This window comes from Chroicocephalus ridibundus, chromosome 4 (genome assembly GCF_963924245.1).
Source record: "Chroicocephalus ridibundus chromosome 4, bChrRid1.1, whole genome shotgun sequence".
NCBI lineage: Eukaryota > Metazoa > Chordata > Aves > Charadriiformes > Laridae > Chroicocephalus > Chroicocephalus ridibundus.
In genome coordinates, this window is record NC_086287.1 from 22,624,361 (window position 1) to 22,648,129 (window position 23,769).

At 38.1% G+C, this 23,769-nt stretch overlaps 1 protein-coding gene across 1 annotated transcript in view; it reads left to right on the forward strand.

Moving 5' to 3' along the window:
* EFCAB11 (EF-hand calcium binding domain 11) overlaps nt 1-4,323 on the forward strand; it is a 62,765-nt gene extending 58,442 nt beyond the window's left edge. Inside the window, 1 exon segment of the mRNA XM_063331760.1 lies at nt 4,194-4,323. Coding sequence (XP_063187830.1) covers nt 4,194-4,323 — 130 coding nt within the window.
* Nucleotides 4,324-23,769: the final 19,446 nt, after the last annotated feature.

The following is a 23,769-nucleotide window of genomic DNA, read 5'->3' on the forward strand; positions in this document are numbered from 1 at the left end:
TGCTTATGTGAGAATCTTTCCATAGAAAAAGAAGAAATATTATGGACAAATTCCATCTTTGTTTTTATCTCAGGAATTACAAGATCTGATCATATGTAAATTGTTGTGGGGTTAGTTGGGAAAAAGCTTAAGTGACTGATTAATATATACAGCTATTTATAAAATAAAAGGCTAGGCTGTATTTGCATGTGGATAGTTTTCTGGTAGGTACTCATTTCAGTGAATTAATAAACATGAAACTTCAAGAGGCAACTTATATTAAACATTAGTCTTTTAGGTTATTCATTTACTCTACTCAGACTTACGGTTAAAATATTCCTGTCAGAAGGAAAGTGCCATTTATCTAATCCAGTTTCCTATGAAAATACACTTACGTGATTTTGGGAGTCTTCAATTACCTAATTGTATAAGAGAATAATTTATATCTCACAGTCAGTAACTTGTGATGCTGATTATTACTCAATTTTCAGTGAAAGATCAGACAATCTACCCGAGGCACTACATACCTTGAAATACCTATATATATTTTACTAACAGCGTTAAATGAACACTGACCTGTGAAATAAAGATCAATATTCTGTGACATAGTATTTTCATAATCACAAGGATGAATATATCATTTGCTTCAGCTAGATGAAAATGAAAATTTAACACTCCAAGGCCATTCTTGCTTTCAGATTACTTTTGGCAAGGTTCCAAAAATCTGTAACATTTAAATAAATGTAGTGTTTCTTCAGATTACAGCAGCTAACTACTTACCAGTTTATTTGTCGTTTATTTATCCCCCAATGTATCTTGCTAGTGTCTGCTGAAAGGTTGTTCAGAAAATGATCCTTAATTCAAAGAGTCATTTAGAGGCTTTCAGGGCGTTGAACAAACACCATGTAAAGTTGAGGGCCATTTTTCAAGAGCAGCTTCCAAACAGGCACACGTAGTGAATATAAACATTAAAGGTGTGATTTATGCCCCTAACTCAGATACTTTGTGTGAAATCCTTGCCTCCTGCAAATTAATGGCAAAACTTCCATTAACTTCAGTTTAGCCAGGTTGTCAGCACTAACTTCTAAAACATTCATGAAGTGATCTTCCAGAATTAACTTCCGAGAATACATCAGAATATTAAAAAAATAGATTTTGTTATTTGATTATTATACATTCTCTCAGGTATTTAAATCTGTACATTTACTTTGAATGAACTAATGTACTTGCAAGTAGCACAGGTTATAATAATAATTACTGTCATTAAAATAAGCTTTTTGTTAGAAAATACTTCAATGGTTGGTCTTTAAAAAAAGATCCCTTTTATGCACCTTTTGATACATACAGTAATTGAGAAGGGTTCTTACATTGTAGGGAGTACCAAATGACTTGCAGTTTCAAAACCAATAAGATGCAGTACTTAATCATAGAGCAGGTGTTCAAGCCACGGGCTTCACATTGGTTCAAAAAGCTGTTAAAAAATCCATGCAAGAAATATACATCACGAATAATTACATGCAGACACACATATGCAGTTTAGGAAACTCCTGAACATAGAGAGAATACACCAAGGGAGGGGAAACCAAGGAAGTATCACTTCCGATGTCCCTGGGTAAGTTACCTCAGTAGCTCATCAACCTCACTTTAACAAACAAACAAACAAACCACCTTATTTAAGTTATATGTTTTTCTAGCTTTGGCCTCAACTTGTGCCAATCATCATGTCTTTCCTTGTAAGCTTACAGAGATATTTACTATCCACAATATTTTCTGTAGAGAGATACTTATGGTCTTGATTTGTTTGGATCAGTTCTCCAGTCTTTTCTTGAACATAGTATTTTAATGTATAGTTACAAGGCATATTTTACAGAACTCTTATAATTACTGATAATTAGTTATTTTCTCAATTCTTTTAAGTTCCTCAGTATCCTTTTTGATGTGTGGGCACCAGAAAGTAGACATACTATTTCTTTCATAATTTTCCTAACACTGTATTCAGAAATATAATCAGTCTTGTATTTGTTTTAGATATTATCCTGCTTATACATTCAAGGATCATATTCACCTTCTTATGTAAAGTACCACAGTAAGAGATAATCTTCATTTGATTATTTTCTATGACTTCTCAGTCCTTTTCAGTCACTGCTTTCCAGGACAGCATCTCCATTTTGTAATTGTGACCTGCATTCATCCTTCACTGGTGAATAAGTTTGCATTTCTTTGTATTATAACATGCACTGTTTGAAAGGATCCCTCTCACCAAGAAACCGAGTGACTGGTCCATCTCCAGCTATCATGTTGTCCCTAAAGACTTGATTAAGGGTGACCATCCTCTTAAATTTGTCCGTACCTGAGAAGCAATAGAATATCATCATGTTCTAGTCTTAATCTCGAGCCAACAATGAGCTGAAGGAATTAATTTCATTTAAATATTTCCATAAGGACAGGCTGTCATTTTGTATGTTTATGGCCATGTAAGGTTCAATCATTGCACAATGAGAACTAAACTTTGTCTGACCAAGTCTACTTCACAAGAGGTTAGTAGTTCATTTGTAGCACAGTTAAGCACTAGTACAGATTGTTTATTGCCAAGAGATAAGAGGAATCTTACCAAATGACACAAAAAGTTCCGAAGAGGTGGGAAGTTGGTAGTCTAAGGGATTCTTGAAAAAGATGAAGATTAATAATTTTTATTGAAGGGGAGAATAATCACATTTTAATCTAAATAGTTCTTCTTCAGGGAAAGGGGAAGCGCATATTCCAAATCAAGATCCTCTTCTGTGAAGGCAAACTTAAAGATGTAGTATTTTTTTCAGAAGAAATCTTTCTTTGGTCCCATGATTTCATAGTCATTGATGTCTTGAAAGCTGGATAAACTAGAGAAGCTGCTTGCAACTAAGGTAGGAATAGGCAGATGTAAGCATTTTTTTTTTATCAGCCTTTGTAACCTTTGTAATGTGTTTCTGTATTTGAAGCTGTTGTAAATAAATTATTTTCTCTTACCTTTACCAGGCTTTTCTGAAGAGTGCGTTTAGAATAAGTGTCAAACCGGACATCCTATCTCTTTGTGTAAGGCTTCTTTAGAACTGAATTACTTTACTAGTTCTTCAGGGTATAGATTCTCTGAAATTTCCAAGGCATTTCAAAGGATAATAAGAGGTGGATTATGGTAGGATGGATTATTTTAAAATTTTCAGTTTCATCTATGTAGAGGATGCATCCCATTTTGCATGCTGCAAGATGGTAGGGAGACTACCATTGAACACTGATGGTGATGGCAAAGTTTGAAGCACTACAATCATACCAGTCTTTGTGTCATCTGTAAATTTTATCAGTAACAATCATAAATTTTATTCCAGATTATTAATAAAATTATGGACTGCACATTGGTATAAACCAATCAAATGTTTTCCTAGATGATGAGTGAATGTTGAGATCCAACAATGAATCAGTTTTTGAATTATTTAATTTTAACTTTTGTATGTGTTGTATTTCTAGTTAGAAAGCTAGGCAGAACTAAGACAAATACTTTATAGAATACTATTTTGTCAGCCTAATTTATAATTGCATCAAATAATTTTGCAAAGTGTATTTGATAAAACCTAGCCCTGTGTGTTAATGGCATTAATTGAATTGCCATCTATCAGCTTATATCGTGGAAACAAATATTAAGAGTATTGGAATATCCGCTTTAGCATATACTAACATACAAATTAGCACTTTTTTCTTACAACCACAAAGAGTAGGTCTTCTGTTAACATAATCTTTGTTTCAAAATAATCTGCTTGCAGCATGGGCAATTCAGGAAATTTTAAATATAAGTTTGCAGTGTTTCGGGTTGCATGTTGTGTCATGGAACTTTGAAGATCTCTGTCACAGGTGACTGAATTTGGAGAATTAGGGATGAGGTGTAAGAACTAAATCTGTGCTAAATGTGCTGTATTTGCACAAGTCATATTGCAATTAAATTTTAGCTCCCGTTGAATACACATATTGGTACTTGTCCTTCTTTTTAAAGAGCTTTGAGATCCTTGTATGAGATGTACTACACAAAAAAGCCTTTTTTAGTTCATTAATTCTTTGTATGGAGTTTGAATTTTAGGACAGAAGCTCTTCAAAAACAATATTGGTGTTGGATATCTACAACTAAGTATAATGTCTGTTTTACATAATGTCTTTTGGGTTTTAAATACCAATTCTCTTTTCTTTTACAGAGAAGTCGATCAGGATTCTGATGGCCGCATCAGCTTCAAAGAGTTTGAATCTGCAATGAAGTATGGACAAGATGAAGTATCACCAGTGTACTTTGCCTACAGAATATTCTCTGGTGGAAAGACAAAGTGAAAACTTCAGATCTCAAGATACTTAAAAATCAATGAAACTTCATTTGTTTCAGCCAGCATTTTAAGAACTTTGACTGTAAGTGTAGCTCTGAAGAACAGCCTTTGAAGCTTTACTGTTGACAAGTTGGGTGTATTAATTTACATGTATATGTGTGTGTAGAATACTTAAAATATTTGAAATCTCAATTGATTCCCAATCACCCTAGTTAGGAACTGCAATTGTGTACTTCTTGACTTAATAGATGAAAAAGAAGCAATTCTTATTTCCAGTTACTGTGAAATTTATTTGTTCACTTTTTCAACAGCCCTTTGTTGACAGACCAAAATATCTCACATGTATAGAAAGTGATTAAATTTATGGCAGATAATGCCTGTTTTTTTTCAAATTGGTAGTATATTTGAAACAATAATTTTCCTTTATTGTTTCACTTTCATATATTGTTCTTTTTTATATATTACACATTATTTTTAGTTTAGCAGGTATTGTTTAATTAGTTACATGATTTAATTCTGAACAATTATCAAGAACTGTGTATGTAAGGAAGTAAAGTAAGCATAAATACTAAGCTTTTTTTTTTAAACGGAGATAAGAACAAAGCTTTAAAGTGTACACCATGGACCTCAGTCTGGCAGGCTGAAAACAGTGTGTATTCAAACTCTCAGCTGACTTTTAGGTAGAATTTGGATATATGTACTTTAGCTAGATCAGAGAATTTTCCAAGAGTTGACGGGAAGTATAAGGTAGAATCTGTCATTGTCTACAAAGCTGTCATCCCTTCTCTTTCTCTCTTATTCAGTAACTGGGAGATGTTCTTGCCTGCTGTAACTTTATATACATCCAGCCAAGCTGTGCTATAGTGAGATAAATCTTTCTTATTCAATTTATTTTATCTGTTATCGCTTCTTTCCTACTGTCTTTGTGTGTTCATATTAATAGTAATAGATAATAGAGATTTTGTAATGGGCACTGTCTCTGATCATATGGTCCACTCTATTGCTTCATTTCTGTTTACCAGCCAGTTGTTACATTGCTTGGATTAGAGATTTCTTTGGAAACTGTCCAGTAGCAATCTCCTCTTCAAGTGAGCTTACAGACTAGCACATACTTAATATTGCTGTAAAGAAATAGCAAATAATAATGATCAGTAAATGGAAGAGATTATCAGTTCTACTCTTAAGTCAAGAGAGTCTCCAATTTCTTTTACATTTTAGGGAGGCATTCCAATTTACAGATTAAGAATTTATAAAATGACACCTATGTTTTCTGTTCCCATTACATGTATGTATCTCACTACTACATGTAAAGTGAAATCTTTATTTTCTTTAATTCCAAGGCAGATAGTATATAAATAATGGGAGTAAGTTTGAGATACTGAATATATCAGCAGATATATCTGATTCTATATATAAGAACTTATATATATAAGATATCCATTAGATGAAATGAGCCGTATCTCAAATAGCGTGCTTTACGTGCTAATCAGTGGGAGCGAACTGGTGTTACCTTTGAAAGGTGATGGCAAGACATGCTAATAGATTGGAGGTTTTGCCTTAGAAATGCCATTTCCCAAGAGATGAATATTTTCATAAGAGAATCATCACCATGGATGTTAATTAGCAATATCATCACAGCCTCTTCTGAGATGCAGGAGATTGAATTATTATCCCACAGGGATAGTCGCTACAGGCCTAGACACATTAATGAAAAAATGTGTGATGGTTTGCTGTGATATTACTTGCATTGTATTTTTTTGGTCAGTAGACTTCAGTTTTTATGTTGCTCAGACCCTGTACCCTTCCTAAACACTGAATCCATGCAGCGTTATTTTATTATGATATATTATTTTATTATTAATTATTATTTTCATTATTTAAAAAATAATTATTTAGCTCATAAGGAGTAGCTGATCTCAGAGGTTTCCAACTGCTGGAATTCTTATTTGTAGTACTAGCTTTAATTTATCAGTTAAAAAGTCTATGGCCTCTTGTTTGTATTTCTAGCCCAGCTGTGGTTTGTTGTCTAAATACCTAGAAAGTATCTACTATATTGTATAACTATAGTCTTCTGTTAAATATTATAAGAGACAGAAAGGTCTTTGTATGCTTTTCATTTAAAGAAATATACATGTCTTGTATATATGGCAAGGAACTCTAGAGAGGGCAGTGTTCTCTATCTCTCTCCTTTATTTCCATATGCTCTCAATCCTCATTTTCTCAAGGACTTGATAAGTTGCTGTGAACTTGAATTACTGAGAACATAAATTCCAGGAGAGGCCAATGAAATTGTTTTACCATGTTGGAAAATTCTTTTAGAGTAGACTAGAACTGTATTAAAGGATCATAAGCATTCTTGTTCCTCCTCCTGTGGGGACTGATAGAAAGAAACTGCAGATGACCACAGCTGAGTGGAACTGAGTAGGCCCTGGTGACACTCTTCCTACTGAATAGTTGAATAAAAATTAATTACTAGCTAGTGCTTATCTGGGTTTGGCTAGCAAACTGCAGAAACACTTCAGCTATCACTACAAATTGATAAAATTAGGAATGACATTTATTAGGTGGGTTAGGCGGTGGCCTATTCTCAGTAATGGTTTGGGAAACAGTAAAAGCAGTAGCTTCCCAGCTATTGGATGAAAGAGTCCACATGCTCTTCATTTTTCTTTGTTTTCTGTTGCTGATGTAACAGCTCAACATGAAAGGTCGACATGAAAGGACCAGCAGAACTCAGAGCTATGATCAGCCTTAGCTTACAAGCTGCAACTCTGACAATTCATGTCAACTCTAGAGTGACATAAAATGGAACTATGCACTCATTAGCAGGTTACACTCTTATCTGAAACATTTCCAAGCACGTAAGGACATCATTGATATAAACCCAGATAAGTCTTCTTTTGTTTGATAGCTACCATCTTTGGCAGAACCCTGGCAATGGAAATGTGGCTGAACCTCCAGCACTGAAAAAAGAGTTGCAGTAGCTCTTTAGCAAATAATTATTCATGTACCCTATGAAACAATACAGAGGTGGATCTTCAGTATTTACTTACCTGAATATTATACTATCTTTTCTAAGTTTATGAGCACATTGACTTTCTTATTATGTAGACTTTTTGTTGTTTTCTGACACCTCAGTTACTTAACAAGTGGGATTTTCTTGTTTAAAATATCCATAAAAATTATATTTTATTTTCTCAGATTTTCAAGTGAGGAATCATTTGTTTAAATTATTTGCAAATGGATATTGTTTGGATATATATTTGTTGCACATATATATTTGATTTATTCCCCTGAGGCTTCTGTAACTCAATATAGCTGTTGAACTTTAGTAATCTGTAATTTGCTTTTGAAGGATTTGGGTGATTTAGACATTGTACGAAGGTCTATAGTGACAGCACAAGGGGCAATAGTTCTAAACTGAAAGAGGGTAGATTTAGACTGGACAAGTTGCTCAGAGAAGTTCGTTGGAAGTGTTCAGGGTCAGATTGGACAGGGCTTTGAGCAACCTGGTGAAAGATGTCCCTTCCCATGGCAGGGGGGTTGGGACCTGCCGGTTCTTATATATGGAATCAGAAGAAAATTCCATTATTTTATCAATTGAATGAGCAGTTTTTAAACTATGGTCTTTGGGCAACATGACGTTCCTGGTGGCCTGCATAGTATAGTATACTGAAATCTGGGAGAGCTTTGACTGAAAAAGAATTCAGACAATTAAGCCAAATATCAAGATTGTCCTCATTGAAATATTGTGTTTACTTTCTTTTTCCCCCTGGTGTAACAAATAATGAGTATTTCATCCATTTATTCAGTAACCAGAAGAATTTAAAAATAAATAAGTGCAGCACGTCATAACGTTATGTCCCTATAAAGGTTCCCAAAATATAACTTAGTGTAAAGATAGTAGCTTGGGTTTGTGGCAGTGTTACCATGTCTTCTATCTTTAATCAGCTGGGTGGGTGGTGGCTGACAAGTCAAACCCAGTAACTAGATGATACACAAAATGTCACAGTTCAAAGAAAAGCTTTGGCATGACTCTCATTTACTATAACATATCAGCTTTACACTTCTCTGGCAATGAAATGCAGTCTTAAAATTAGTAGGAATTACAGCTGCATCCCTGCTTTGATTCCTTAACACTGTTCTTTGGGAAGGCTGCCCAAATGTAAAAAAGAGTTAGACCTGTTTGTATAACTTTTTCTGTAGTGATTGCCAATAGTGATTTGGGAAAATACATTGCACCATGGTCCATAAGAAACAGGAATAACAAGTAGAGTTTTTAATCATAGTTCTTTCAAGATCCATATCTGAGCCTCTTATTTGCAATAAATAAAAAATGAGTGATGAATTTTGAAAGAACCCAGAGGCTGCACATGCATTACTGTTTTGTCTCAAAACATAGTGTGGTGATGAAGTAAATCTGCTGATCTTCCCCACTTTCTGTGTATGGGTTCAGTTTTCAGAGTCATTATGGTTCATCAAGATTCATTTTGGAGGAAAGTAAACTAGAAGATCACTCTGGGCCCACATGAAACATGGTTCGATACCTAATGGAGACATGAGTCTCAATGACGACTAGCTTGCACCACCATGAAGTTCTCCAAGTCCTCCAGCATATATCAAGCGGTCTGGCTGACCATCAGCAAAACAGTCACGGCAGCAAGATATCCCATTGTCTATGTCTGGTTTTTCATTTGAAAGAAAAGCCAGTGTCACTGCCGTCACAGTGTCCTCTTGTATTTGTTTCCATAGCTCCAGTCCTTCATTAGCCCTTCAATAGGACCTTTGGATGTTGATCAAAGTTAGATTGGGGGCTGAGTTTGGCAACCAGCATCATGGTGTCAGCCAGGAATGAGCAGGAACAGAAATAATGCTATTTTTTAATTTGAGACTGTAAGGAGACAGGGCAGTGACATGCTACGGTCTTCTGCATGAGACAGACAAAAGGATGGCATGGAGTTCCCTAAGGTGGAGGATCCTGTGGACAAGAAGGCAACAGTTCTGTGGCATAGCTTCTCTTCAGACAACTTTGAACAAAATGCGTGCTGCGAATGTTTCATGGAGTGAATCAGCACCAATGGCAACATAATACTGAACTACTGCTTTTGCACTGAAGTATTTGCTAATGCAGAGTTAGCCAGGAAGTCTGGAGTTTAAAATTGCTTTGATACCTATGCTGTGGTGAAAACCTCAGCCTTAGCCAGATGAAATCTCTTGCTGACACCAAGGAGAAGTACTTCTATGTGCACTCCAGTCAAGTTTGCATTTAGATATATAATTCTGTTAGATTCATTCTAATTTAAATAAATTTAACATGTAAGCTGAAAATTTTGTTTCTTTTATCATTGACTTTACTAAATACAAGAAAATGTTGAAGAATGTAGATAAGGATGGGTTACAAACTAGCTATGAAAAATAAGACGCCTACAATAGTACATCTTAGGATGAGTTGCTGCGCTAAAAGACCTGAGATAGGTCTACTGGGAAAATCCTAGTAGCTGCAGAACATTTATGCTAGAATGGAAAGAACTTTGAAATACTTAATCTTTCTTGGAGAAGAAAGCTGTGATAGATGTTAAATAATTGTGAAATATTCAGTGACATATTGAGATGTAACAGATGCTATGGAATCATGTCATAGTCAAACATTGTACTAATTTTGTAAGTGTCATACATTTGTTAGCATTCCTATTCCTGGCTAAGGGCAATCTTGAGAGTTAGTAATATGAAATTCTAGTGATAAAAGAGTACAAATAACAAGTTATTTGAAGTTCTACTTACCCGCTCTGTTGGGGAAGCAGCACACAGATGCATCTAACTGTCTCAAAAGGCCTCAGAAGATGAAGAACACGAAATCCTGAATTTGAGAGCCTTGTTTTGGAAGAGGGAAGCCCTGTATCAGAACTGATATGCTGTGCCCAGAGAGAATAGCCCTGAAGAAGACCCCAAATATCCCAGATTTTCCAAGTCCCCATTTGGAAAATAGGTCACTGCCTGATAAACTAGTAAATATATTAGCAACATGTATTAAGCTTTCTTTTTTCTAATAGGCTCTGTATCTGAAAATTGGGGGGTTTATTGCTTCGGGGTTTTTTTCAGTTAGCTTTGTGAAATGAACAGATTTTACTGGAGATTTTAATACTGCCCTGAAGTCAGACCTACAGGGACAACTGCAGAATAGTGCAGATGGTGGAGCCCAAAAGTCTTGTCTGGAGAGAGACAGAATTGCACCACATAAAAGATGAAAAGCAGAGTCCTGAAACGTAAGCTAAATGCCAAAAAATTGTAACTGTTGTACAGGACAGACCTAAGATCCACATCTTCCAACATCCAGTCTGACATTTGGCGGTGGTGACGATTAGCCATATAGCAGTAGGGCTGTAGAAGCGTGATGCTTCCCTAGCACGTTCTGTGTGTCCGGCAGCCAGGGGTTTACCACTCCCTTCTATTGTGTCCTGTACTAAAGAAGTGATTCTTTCTTGAACCACATTTGCTCCTTTCCCTGTGGTTTTTGTCAGTCCTGCTGCAGTCTTTTTGAGACCATCAGAACTGTACTCACTACTGAAGTTGTGGAAATAACTGTGGCTTTATATTGCGGCGTAATAATGTTTCCCATTTTGAGTTCTATGGCTTTCATAATAATAATAATTTGAAGATGCGGTAGTGAAATGGAAGTACAGTTAATTCAGAAACAATGTTAGGAAGCAGTTAGATTTCTCTTTATTTTTGCTATGGTCTTCTTTCATACATTTTATAACTTTTTATCATAAATAAAAATACATATATATATCATAAATAAGAAATATAAATTAGATGTCAGATTAATACAATATTTAAGCACCTAAATAAATAGGAAGATGGCTCTAGCAATCTGCAAAACAATTGAGGCAGCTATGTGCTAGCTTCTGCTGGAATCTAAGAGTTGATGCACTAACGACATACATAGCCTTGAAAATCCTGCAGGAATCAGCCCGCATTTTTAAAATTAGACACTTCATATGAATAAATAGAAAAAGAAGAATTTTAAAAATCAGCAACACATAATAGACAGCCTCACTCCTGCAGTTCACTGAGAACATGAGGTAGATCCTCAGACTGGCGCTTGACCACTGGTGCATTTATACGCTGCAGGGCAATATTGGGTGAAATGCTGCCCAGAAGCAAGGTTTGGGTTGTGTGCTCTGCTCTGTCCTCCTCGGTATCTCCTGAGAACCCCCTGCAATGCTCCCCTGTGCTTCATCTGCCTTATGAGGCAAGTAGCATTCAAATCTTTATGCAGTGCCACAACCTGGATGAATTATGATCAGCCAGAGACCACTTCTTAGAGAGATTTTCTCTGTTCAGAGCAATCCATGAGAACGGCTGAGGATTTCTAAACTTAGCAAATCACCTACACTTACTGGAGCTTAGGAAAAGTGAGTCATCCAGATTTATTAAAAGATCATTTAATACTGAAACTTATTAGGTACCTTTGACAAAGACTGGTCAGAAACTACATTTACGTTGTTGTAATGATTATAATATTTTGCTCCTAATTGTGATTAGGAGCAACAATCTACAAGTTTGTACAATATATCGAAATTTAGATCAGGAAAAGACCAATTCTTAGACATATAGAACTGAGGACTGTAAGTCAAGGGTAAGAAATCATGTTGGATCTATAGTTGAGAGCCAGTCATGGCAAAAAGAACAGTAGGATCATAAAGAAAATATTTGTAGCTCTCTGATGTGTATCAGTTCTCCATTGCGGTGATTCATCATTGCAGTTCTCTGTTCTCTAACTATAGTACAGAACAAAAAATTTAGAAATGGTGTACACAGGCCAAGGGACATAAAGAAGTTCAGGCACCTTTGTCCTACTGAAGTCATAAGAACTTAAGAAGTGCACTATGGGGTCAGGTTCGTGGTCTGTCTAGTTCAATAGCCAGTCTCCAACTGTGCCCATGGGAAACGCAATGTAGAAAGAGCACACAAGCTTGGATGATACCTGCGATTCAGTCTCCCCATACTGCCCCAGCATCCATAGTCACTGGATTAAGAAAGTTGCAGGGCACACTGCAAGTCTTAAAGACTGACGGGGAAAAAAAATGCATTTACTTTTACAGGAACTGCTAAACACAGGCTAAGCTAAACTTGAAATTGCTTGGACCCTTCCAATCATCGTTGAAAAAACAAAACCTAGACTCTGTCAGAAGAAAATGTAAACAGTCAAAGGCTTTCAAAGTATATTTATGATCTTTTATATAGATATGTCATTCACTATTCTTTTACAGCATGCTCCTTTTTTCTTGGAAGCATACAAATGAGATAAGATTTTAACTGCTAATTAATAGTGCTCCACAGCCTTCTGACAACAGAGGGAATTCTTCGGTGGCAGCTTTGCTCTCCCTTACGCCTACTTTCTTTTAAATGACTTGTATAGTGCTTTCGGCAAAGCTATAGCTCTTAACGGGGACCTTGGTATCAAAGATAGAAAGATCCAAAGATGGACTTGCACACAGAAGAGGCCAAAAAATCCTTCAGTTATATTTTACTTCAAAACCTTTATCTAGTTGGGCTGAAAAGAAAAAAAAATATTTTTTCTTGATGACATATTCCCGTATTTCACGAAGATGTGCCCAATGTGGTTTGTTTATTGCAGCAAGTGTTTGAATGTGGTAAAAAATGACCTGCCTACTTCATTATTTACAAGTCTTCATTAATCTACAAACTAATGCAAACAGTAAAGAATAACATATTAATAAAGAAAGATCACAAAACGAGTCTTCTGGAAAATAATTCAGGAAAGATTCCTCATAAACTCATAAATGGAGGAAGGGGGAGGTTGACACTTGAATCCCTTTAGTGTATGCTGTATTCCTTTTTTCGGTAATTTCAAAATCCAAATGTTGTATAGCACTGAGTCAAATGCCTCCCAGAGGCTGTCATGTCAGAACGTTAATATGCCAGGCTTGTAATTTCATAGGGAAGCCATATCAAGTTTATTTAACAAGATCTGATTTTTAAAAATGTGTTGATTGACGTAAGTATAGTATCATTCTGTGACTTCTTATTGACTGGGTATTGTATTATATCATGCACTATCTGCAATTCTTATTTATATTTAGGTCTTTTTATGCCATTTTCACACCGCAAAGGGGTGTCAGAATGAGTAGTTAATACTCTTTCAAACATCCATTTATAATCCTAAAATTGTATAAAATGAACAAATGGAGATCATAGGCGTGGATATTTTTTATGTAACTTTGCGTATGTTTAAAGTTGTGGGTTTCCCTGGGAGCTTGTACAGAACATCTCAGATTCCAGGAAATATTACATCTTCTCAAGTGGATGGCAATAATTGAAGTACCTATCTTCCATCTCTCACTTTAGAGGTTTTCTTCACTCTTTCTGTTACACAATGGTTATGGACGTGACATCCTGTTATTACAAGAAAAAGTGGAGATTTCCAGGAGATAAAATCTCAATTAATACAAGGAGCCTTTGAGCATATATACCTCAGAATTCTACCCAAAAAATTCTTCTGAAGGAGAATCTGAAGCCAAGACAAATGTTAAACAGATTGTGTTTTGGTGTTTTCCAGAGGTACTCTGAATCTTCACACTCTTAACACGAATGACTTAAAATTCCTTTCTGTTTTCTTTTCTATTTACTTTTCAACAGCATGAATTTAGTTTACACCAGTTTAAAGAAAATTTAGACTTGTGTTGGTAAAGTTGTTACACACGAAGAGAAGGTTTAAATATGTTACTGTCTTTAAACAGTCCTGCTGATTGTATCGCAGAAATGCTGATAGGGACTTACTAAGGACACTCTTTACAAGAATAGAAGTGAAAAGGGTCCAGAAAAAAACTAGACGAAGCCTGTCAGTGTCACATCGGGCTGAGCAGAGCATATCAGGAGAACTAAGAAAACCTTGGAAAATGACACTAGAAAGTCACTTAAAGTACTGAGGAAGATAAAAAAAAAAAAGTGAAAAATGAAGCAGAAGAGGTTTTCATACAAAAGCAGTTATATTAACTTAAAACTTTTTTTCTTTGATATATTTTTGTTCCATAGGCATCACTGTAATAGCAATATTCATTGTAGCCGCTGATTTGTAATCCACTTCACCTGATGCAAATCCAACACTGGCAGGACTACAGTGAAGTGGCACCAGTGGCACCAGTCAAGGTAAAAATGAGATTTTCAAAAGTGTCTATGAAAATTAGCGGCATGCCTCAGTGAAGTTACGTACAACACGTTGCTGAATACCTTAGGGCTTGACACAGGACATAAAGAAAAGCATGAGCTAATTTATGTCAGTGAAAAGTAGCTGAGACTAAGCTGCTTTCAATATCTGAGGTAGTTCATCTATTGCTAACAGTAGATGTGTCTGTTTTGTGCACCACAGCAGAGAAATACCCTTGGACATTTTTCAATATCCTATACATAGTCAGTGGAATCAGAGGTGTCAGTGAAGATTTTATGTTTTCTGCACAACCTTGAATTCTGATGATAGTGCAAGAAAACAGCAAGAAAACAGGTCAGTTCTATTAGAAGTTTTATTGGAAGATTTGCAACTACATGAAGCATCTTTTTACTTACAACTTAGATTTGATTCAATAATTATTGGTGCCCAGTAAACAAGAAACAATAATTGTAGTCACTTCTCAGCATAGCAGTTAGTCTAACTCTATAGTTACACTGTTACTGTATATTACAAAATATCTGTGATGTTCACTTACCTGCACTATAGGGCTAGGGTTATCTTAAACTTGGTATTTTTATGACTTTTAAATCCTCCGTGCTGGAACTGCATGTAATCCAGTATAAAATCTTTTCTTTCCTTTAAATATTCTTGATTGCTATTTCAGGAATATTTACTGTAGCAGCATCTGTCCTTGCACAGCATCCCAGCAGACAAAGTACTCCACAAACGTGTCTAGAAGGGTCTCTGCCTCTAAGAACAGGGTACATACACAGTTCATCTTTCTTCCTGCTGAGATAACGTCCTGATCTCACTGTTTTCTAACCAATTTTACTTATCTCCAGCTATGTGAATACTGCATTTTTTGCCTGTTTTGCAAAACCTGTTAATGCCCCTTCCTGAATCAATCAACAGAAAACCTAAATATTTCACCTCTGTGAAATAGTCTCTGGTATTATCATAAAAATCACATGGGCAACGGTAGTTTGGCAAGCTATGTTTGATGTTTCTCCTCCCTGTGTCAGATAATATATGTGCATAATTGCTCAAGTGCCGTCTGGTTGCAACTTAAGATGTGTTGCTCATTGATAATGAAAGCGCTGATTTGGTCCCACACATCAAACAGAAGTGTGTTTAATATGAGCCTGCATGATTTTGTAGGACCCTGATATAAAAAAAGAGCAATGCCTTGTCAAAACATTTTAAGAAATGTGCATTTAATAGTAATTTTTCTAAATGGAATGAAAATATGTCTGAAAGATACCTGATTGTTTTGGGCTTGAAAAATTTCATTTTTACTGTGAGCATGGAGTGGCAGCGTGAAGCCTTCAGCCCATTTTATCACACACTGCTAGGGCTTCCCTGGCACCAGGGAAACAGCAGGCAAGAGCAGGGTTCAAAGATGGCTGGGGCTCAGGCCAGCTTCTGCTGCAGTAAATGGAAAAACTCCCTTTGACACAAGTGTGTATGGCATCACCCTTGTCCCCCCAAAACAGGGGGTGGCGTCACAGCAACTGGGAAAAAATCCCAGGAAGAAGTAAAAACTGAGCAAGGACACGGTAACATTATTCAAATGCACAAAAGACTTGCAGATATGAAAAAAAAAAATAATCCTTTCCTTCACGTCCATTGATAGTACAAAAAGTAATGTGATTAAACTGTAGCAAGTGAGATTTACTTTAAAGCAAGAAAAACTCTTTAATGATCAGGGAGTGACTGGCAGGGATCTATTGCCTGGAGCTGTTGTCAAATGCCCATTAACAGGGAGGCTCTAAGAACAGGCTGAACGTACACCTGCCAAGAAAAGCTTAGGTATAGTCCATTCCGCCATGGGGCAAGAAGATGAAAGAACAATCTCTGAGATCCTTCCAGCCCCTGCTGTGGTCTTCTGTATTCTGCGTGAAGACTTCCCATCTTCCATGCCTCCATACCAAGATTTGTGCATAACTTGTCATTCAATGCAGCAATGCCCTTAGCAATTCTTCCCTATCACCTGTATTTAAGATGAAAAAAGAGTAAGGCATTATATATTTGTTTTTTTAAGTCAGTTTTAAAATTTGCTTGTCTACCTGGTAATGGCCGTTTTTAAACACAGATTATTGTAATTTCAAATGTGCACAAAAGTGATAAGGGAGGTGACTAGAAGCGTATTATTAATTTGCTGCTTTTATCTTTGGGAAATTAACATTCTGGCAAGGAATTTAATTGGGCTTTTTTGTTAATTCTCACAGTGATGCTTTGGTTTTTCCTTTTGGGACTGGAGAGAAAAACCAGCATCTGGTGTTTGAGGATGCTGGGGATTTACACCATATTATGTGTAATATCTCTTCTGTAAATAAACAAAATGAATAATTAAGTGAATAATGAAGTGTCCTGAATGAAGACTTCTCTGACTGTATCTATGGAGCGTTTGTACTCCTGTCATTTGTTCTCTGTTGGGCATCTTGGGTGTCTCATTGCCCATATGGATATTGACAATATATTTTTCCAATAGAAGCCGGAAAGAACATTACTGAAGGTTGACAGATACAGCAGAGAGGCTTTTGCCCCTCTGTATCTGTCTGTGTATATAGAGGGTACAACACAAGGGTTTGTAGAATTTGTGCCGGGGCCCTGAGGGCACTGACAGGCCTGACTGCCCCGGACAGCCTCCCCAGGGCCTCCCCCACCCTGCCCACGGGCCAGGACCCCATGTCAGCCCCCCGGGGCCTCAGCAATGCCACAGCGGGGCTGGTCTCCAGCTCCACACAGCCCTGCCTGGCCATGGGCCCCACCAAGTTGGGCTCACTGGCAGGCCCACATCCCATCCTGTCCTGTCCTTGTCCTCAGGGAAGTGCCCGATGCCCGGGGCTGGGGCTGCTGCCGGTGCCCCCCAGCCTGCCCTGCCTCCCTGGGCTAGGCCTGGGCCGCCAGGCCCTGCCCTGCCGCCCCAGGGAGCCCCCATGGCCCTCAGGGAGCCACCAGTCCATGCTTCCTCAACAGCTTGTGAGGTGGTTTCTTTTAAGTTCAGAAGAAATGTAGAAGAGCTACATTGGAGGTGTTGTATGGTTTGTCCTGATACAAAGCGGAGTCATGTAAATTGCTGGAGTATTTTTGTTTTATTGCCATGGGGACAGCCCCAAGGGTCTGTTTACCTCCTGGACGCAGACGGTCTCCCGCACCAGGTCACCATGTGCAGCCCTGAGCAGCCACACAGTCCCTCTGTGCCGCCCAAAACAACGCCAGGCTCCTCTGGGGCAGAAAAATTCAAGTCCCCATCTTCATGTTTTCAGTACTCCTGAGGTAATGCCACCATTCCTTCCTCCCAAAACACCAAGACTTGGCAGCATGTTGGATGTAGATGCCATCTTCCATATGTAATGAGTGGCCAGATTTTGCAATGGATGGTGGTAGGAAATGTTATAGAAAAAGGAAGGTGACAACATAAGTGACTACTCACTACCTCTGTAAATGTGTGGCATCAGACAAAGTGAAGGCATGATGTTTTTCCTTTGAACATTTTATTAACATATTTGTGGTTAGAGCTGTGCAAGCTGAGATCCAGATTTCTGCCACCATGATGAGAAAACAGGAGGCACCTCCCTTGCCCAATTTCAAGTGAACTTTCCGAAGACTACAACAGGGCAAGAGCCGCAGGAGTCCACAGGAGAGCATCCCCGACTCCTGACTGTCCTTCTTTAGGTGAATTACTGGGGACACCTGATAATGGGGCAGCTGGAAGCTATGGCTGGAATTAATATTGTCTCAATTTCAGCTTTCCACCTTGAACATAGCTGAGTATAAGTAGAATGCAAAGTGATTTTTATGTATATGTGATATGATAATTAAACTTAGCACCTTCTCAGCATTTGCTCTTCAGAACTGTAAAGGGAAGCTAAATGAATTGCCAAGGAGACAGTGAAAATTAATGATGGGATGGGACTCAGAAGTGCTGTTGACATCTGGGTTCAGTGCTCTGCTGAACACCCCGTCATTGGTTAAAATCTGTTAATATCACCTTAGGTGAGCGTCCTTAGCTTTTCTCTGACAACACCACTGGCTGCTAGCTATGCTTTAGTGCCTTCATTTCCAGCCCGGTGCAAGGCATATCCTTTTCCTTCTCTTTGGGGATAAGGCTGAACTGAATTGGCAGATGACTGCTGCAACTATCCCACCTCCTTGCTCTGGCCCTGGGAGCCTGTGTCCGTTGTCAGTGGTCAAGATAGCTGATCACAGGTATGCAGTCCCCCGACTTCCTAGTTGCTGCTTAGGGAGGATAAACTTTACCAGCTGTGCTGGAAAACATCCAAAGTTGTAACAAATAATGCCACTGTCAGTGACAGAAAACTGAATAAATCTTACTCTGAACCACAACTGTATGAAAACAAGTCAAAAAGCACTGGTGCTCTGCCACAATATCAATAAGATTTGATGAAATGACAGTTCTTGAGAAAAAAAAAAAGGATTTGTATGTCTGCCTTAAAACACAATCTTATATAACAACTCATATTCCCAGTAACATGGCACGAAACTCTTAGACATCGCAACTACGCGAAATATGGTTTGTCCGATGTTAAACCACCAGCAAGGACAAACTATTTTTAGAGCTGTCATATATTATTGCACCTGAGCTTTATTTGTCTTCTGATTAAAAGAGGTTTTCCTTTGGAGAAGTTCAGTTGAATTTTATACTCATTTACTAAGTCTTATGTTCCAATTCAATTTATTTTAAAGCAGATTCTTTGGGGAAAATTATAAAGCTAATTTGAATTGATTCTTTGGAGATTCAGGCTTAAATGAAGTGCCATAAAATTGGCAGTCAAAGTGAAAAAATAGAATTGAATTTTATCCTTGTATTACTCAATGGACACAGGCACCTTGCTCTTTGCTGCTGCTGAGGGTTTTGATGTAGTATATTTCAGACAATTGAAACACACCTAAGCGCTAAACTTCACTGAAGGTTTGGTTACAAAGGAACAGCAGAGTTTTCCTTGTTCAAATATATTTTATCAGATTATAAATTTATGGCTGGCAGGTTCAAAAAGTTAGTCCTTCCAGTTTTTCAAAACTAGTTCTATAAACTCTTAGTGGTATTAATTTTGGATAAGTAAAATCAAGTCCTATATTTGTAGCACATCTGGAAGATGGTACTTTAGCGTCTGGTTGTGGACTTGTCAGAGTAATGCTCCTCACAGGGAACCTCACCCTTCTCCATTTCCAAGTCCACTGGATAACATTTGGGTAAAAACACGGAGCTGTTTTGAGTGTCCAGCAGTTTGGACTCCCAATTTAAAACATGTAATAAAAGGTCTGAGGTTTGGGTGGCAGATGTGTGGCTTTTTATTATGGGGAATCTAAAATCATTAACATTTTCAGACAATTTAGGCCACGATGGTAATGCATTATCAAATGAGTAAACATTGGTCTTACAGGTTTTCTGTCAACAGGTTAATTTTGAGGGGTTTTTCCCATAAAGCCTGTAGACAAACCTAGAAAACCTAGAAAAAGGAGACCTTTTTCTTAACAGAATTTATGTTTTTCTGTTACTGTTTGATGCATTTACAGCTTGGGAAATTCACAGAAATAATGGCCGAGGAGCTGGTTGTTCAATTTCCTGTCACATAAATTACTGGGTAGATGTTCATTACTCCATCCCAGCACTGTGCTTCCAACCTAATCAGAAGCAGAAGTGAGGATATGAAAAGACGTGCTGGAGAAAACTCCGGTCTGCTCTATTATTTGCTCTGGACACATGGTCCTATATTAGAAATGACTGTTATTTTGTGTGAGTAAATACGTTAAGAAATACTTAAATAAGAAAAAAAAATTATTGCTTGGTTCTGATAATCTTCATGTGAAAACAATTTTACTGAAAGAAGCCTTAATTCCCAGGATTATTTTCTGATGTGCTCAGCTTTCCAAAAAGTATTAGTCAGGAGCAGACATGCTTATTTGCTTTGGCTCCTATTGAAAGTGTTGGACACCTGAAGTTAGACACCAAAGTTGATATTTTAATGTGGGAATTAAAATCCCCCAATCTTTCGCACATGCTAAGTTGCTACAACCCTCAATGATCTCAGTGGGAGCTGTGGCTGCTCAACGTTCTGAAAATTTTGCTGTTTGAAGTGAGGTGCTTAGTGAAGGAGATAGATGTCTGACTGCCTTGATAGCACTCGAATGCTCCCTGGAATGGGAAGGAAGTGAGGGGGATGCGATGATGCTCTTGTTTGCTGCACTGCTGAGCCGATGGAAACCCACAGACTGCTCTCCCCGGTGCCCCTGACTTTCTGAAAGCAGAGCTTGGCACCTGCTATTCAGAAACTTTCTTCTACCCCCTTTCTGCTTAAGACATAAAGCAGAATTTGCCAAGATGCTGCCAGTTACAAGCGTATCTAGCTGTTGGGCTCTGGGAAGTGGAACGTGGTGCGTTATTTCATTTGCAGGGCAGAATTTTGATAGACTGAGCTGATCTCAAGATCCCTGGAAATCCTTTACCATCTGTCATGATAAAAAAAAAGAATAATGCTTGCTCAAAGACAGAGACCTGTCCTTGGTTTATATCAATGGCTGAGAATCTGAAATTTCCCTCTATTAAAAATGGAATTGTTGCTGAATGCTGCGTGCATTAAGAATGTAACGACATGAAGGATAAAGAAAAAAAAAAGAAAAGTAAATTTTATGCAGTTGTCTCTGCTTTGCATTTTTGTTCTTACTCCACCAGAAGCCTGAGTCTCTCCTCTCCATGCAGAACAGCACTTTGGGAACTAGTGCTTACCCGTGATGCAACCCTGAGCCAGGCACATCCCCCTCTTTCTTCAAAGTGAGCATGTGAAAAGACACCAGCACTGTCCAGCCCTTAGAGCTTTGTCTTATTCACGTGCTATAATATTAAACTAAGCCAGGATAACCTTTTTCAATAGATAAACTCATCTTTCTGGCCCAAAACAGAGCACAAGGTTTGGAAATCAACCTCCCTCCTCCCCCATCTCCCTGCAGGGTACATCCCTGGCTTTCCCATCGCATGATTTTCAGTGGCTTTTTAGGCTGAGCAAGCCCATGGAGCTCTCCCGGTTTCCTGGGGAATCCTGCTGTTCCCTGGGTGCCCACAGCTCTGGGTCTGCTCCCTGCTGCCAGCCCCCTGATCTCCCCCAGGGTCCTCCCTGTGGCCCCATCTGGTGCCCCCAGGCTGAGGAGGCTCCCCAGCAAACTTTTCTACCAATATGTATGAAGATGTGCAATGATTTGTTAAGAATCCCTTTTCGGTCCTGTTGAATTCAGGGTAAATTACAGGTTTCCTCTTTTTACCCGTTGATCTCACTGATGAATATTTTTTTTCCTTGGAGAAGGAAGATGGCTGGCAGTTTTGGTCGTTATTCAATTGTAAATACCAATGTAAGCTGTTATTCACATGGTACTTATTTATCTGCTGAAGGTTAATAAAGGCCTTTTAAGAACGCCAGCAGGTTTGGGGGGATTATTAAATCATACAGTAAAAGGATAGATCTATACCTGACTCTAAGGGGCAAACTGATTCCAGTTAAGGTCTATAGAAAGTATACAAATAGAATGATCCTTCAAATTTTTGAGAAGTAATCTGCATGAGAACAGGAACTTATTTCAAAAAATTTAAATAATTTAAGCTTTTTTCTAATAAGACTTCTATAATTTCAGGGAATTGCCTCTTTGCATTGCTGTGTCCGAGTGTCCTTTCTGATCTGAGTGCTGTCCCTCAAACAGGGGGTTTCGTGTCTCACTTGTCTCAGGATGAAAACCCATAGTTTTCTCAGGTTTAGATCAGAGTTTAAGTATATGAGTGTCTATCTGCTAATCATTGCTTTAAATAGACCCAATTGCATTTGGGTATTTATTTGATCTTGTCACCAGAAATAGTAACATAGTAAAAACAGGTCTGTTTATGGGCTGAGGGAACAAAGCCTTAGATAATAGAAGCTCAAACAGCAAAAGAGCTCACATATCTATTTAGCCTCATCCAGTCCTATGCTTTTCTACAAATTAAAATAGAATCATAGAATCATAGAATCATAGAATTGTTGAGGTTGGAAGGGACCTTTAAGATCATCGAGTCCAACCTTTAGCCTACCCTGACAAAAGTCACTTCTAAACCATGTCCCCAAGTGCCCCATCTACCCTTTTTTTAAACACCTCCAGGGATGGTGAATCCACCACCTCCCTGGGCAGCCTATTCCAATGTTTAATAACCCTTTCAGTGAAAAAATGTTTCCTAATATCTAATCTAAACCTCCCCTGACGTAACTTGAACCCGTTTCCCCTCGTCCTATCACTTGTCACCAGGGAGAAGAGGTCAGCCCCCATCTCTCTACAACCTCCTTTCAGGTAGTTGTAGAGGGTGATAAGGTCTCCCCTCAGCCTCCTCTTCTCCAAGCTAAACGACCCCAGCTCCCTCAGTCGTTCTTCATAAGGTTTGTCCTCCAGACCCCTCACCAGTTTTGTAGCCCTTCTCTGGACACGCTCCAACACCTCAATGTCCCTCTTGTAGCGAGGGGCTCAAAACTGAACGCAGTACTCGAGGTGGGGCCTCACCAGTGCCGAGTACAGGGGGATGATCACTTCCCTAGTCCAGCTCACCACACTATTCCTGATACAGGCTAGGATGCTGTTGGCCTTCTTGGCCACCTGGGCACACTGCTGACTCATATTCAGCCGGCTGTCAACCAACACCCCCAGGTCCTTTTCTGCCGGGCTGCTTTCGAGCCACTCTGCCCCAATCCTGTAGCGCTGCATGGGGTTGTTGTGACCCAAGTGCAGGACCCGCACTTGACTTGACTTGACTTCCAGTCAAACTAGAATTAGTTTGACATTTTGTTATTAATGATAGTAAGCAGAAAACATTATCAACAGACTTTAACTTAACAGTTACTTACATTGTCCTACCTGACAATGAAGACATACATTTTTAAATACCTATAGATAAGTTTTCTCTGTGAGTTAAGCAACAGCAGGTGCAATTCATGTTCTTTTAGCCAGCACAGTAGTTTATTTAGAAAATCTTTTGGAAATGTTCTTTTAAAAAGTTCTGACTTCTTTGTTCTCCTCTCTTTTAAGGGCAATGTGAAAGAAGGATGGAAGGAAATTCAAGTGCAGAAGGAAGAAACTCAGGAGAAACAGATAAATGGAAATGGAAAAAAAGTATCAAACCTTTTCATAGCAAGCTGAGTAAGTATGCATTGTTTGTTTCAAAATTACCTATAGAAATAGTAGCAGAAATGAAAATATTTGCCGTCATTACAAGCTGCCCATAGCATTCTT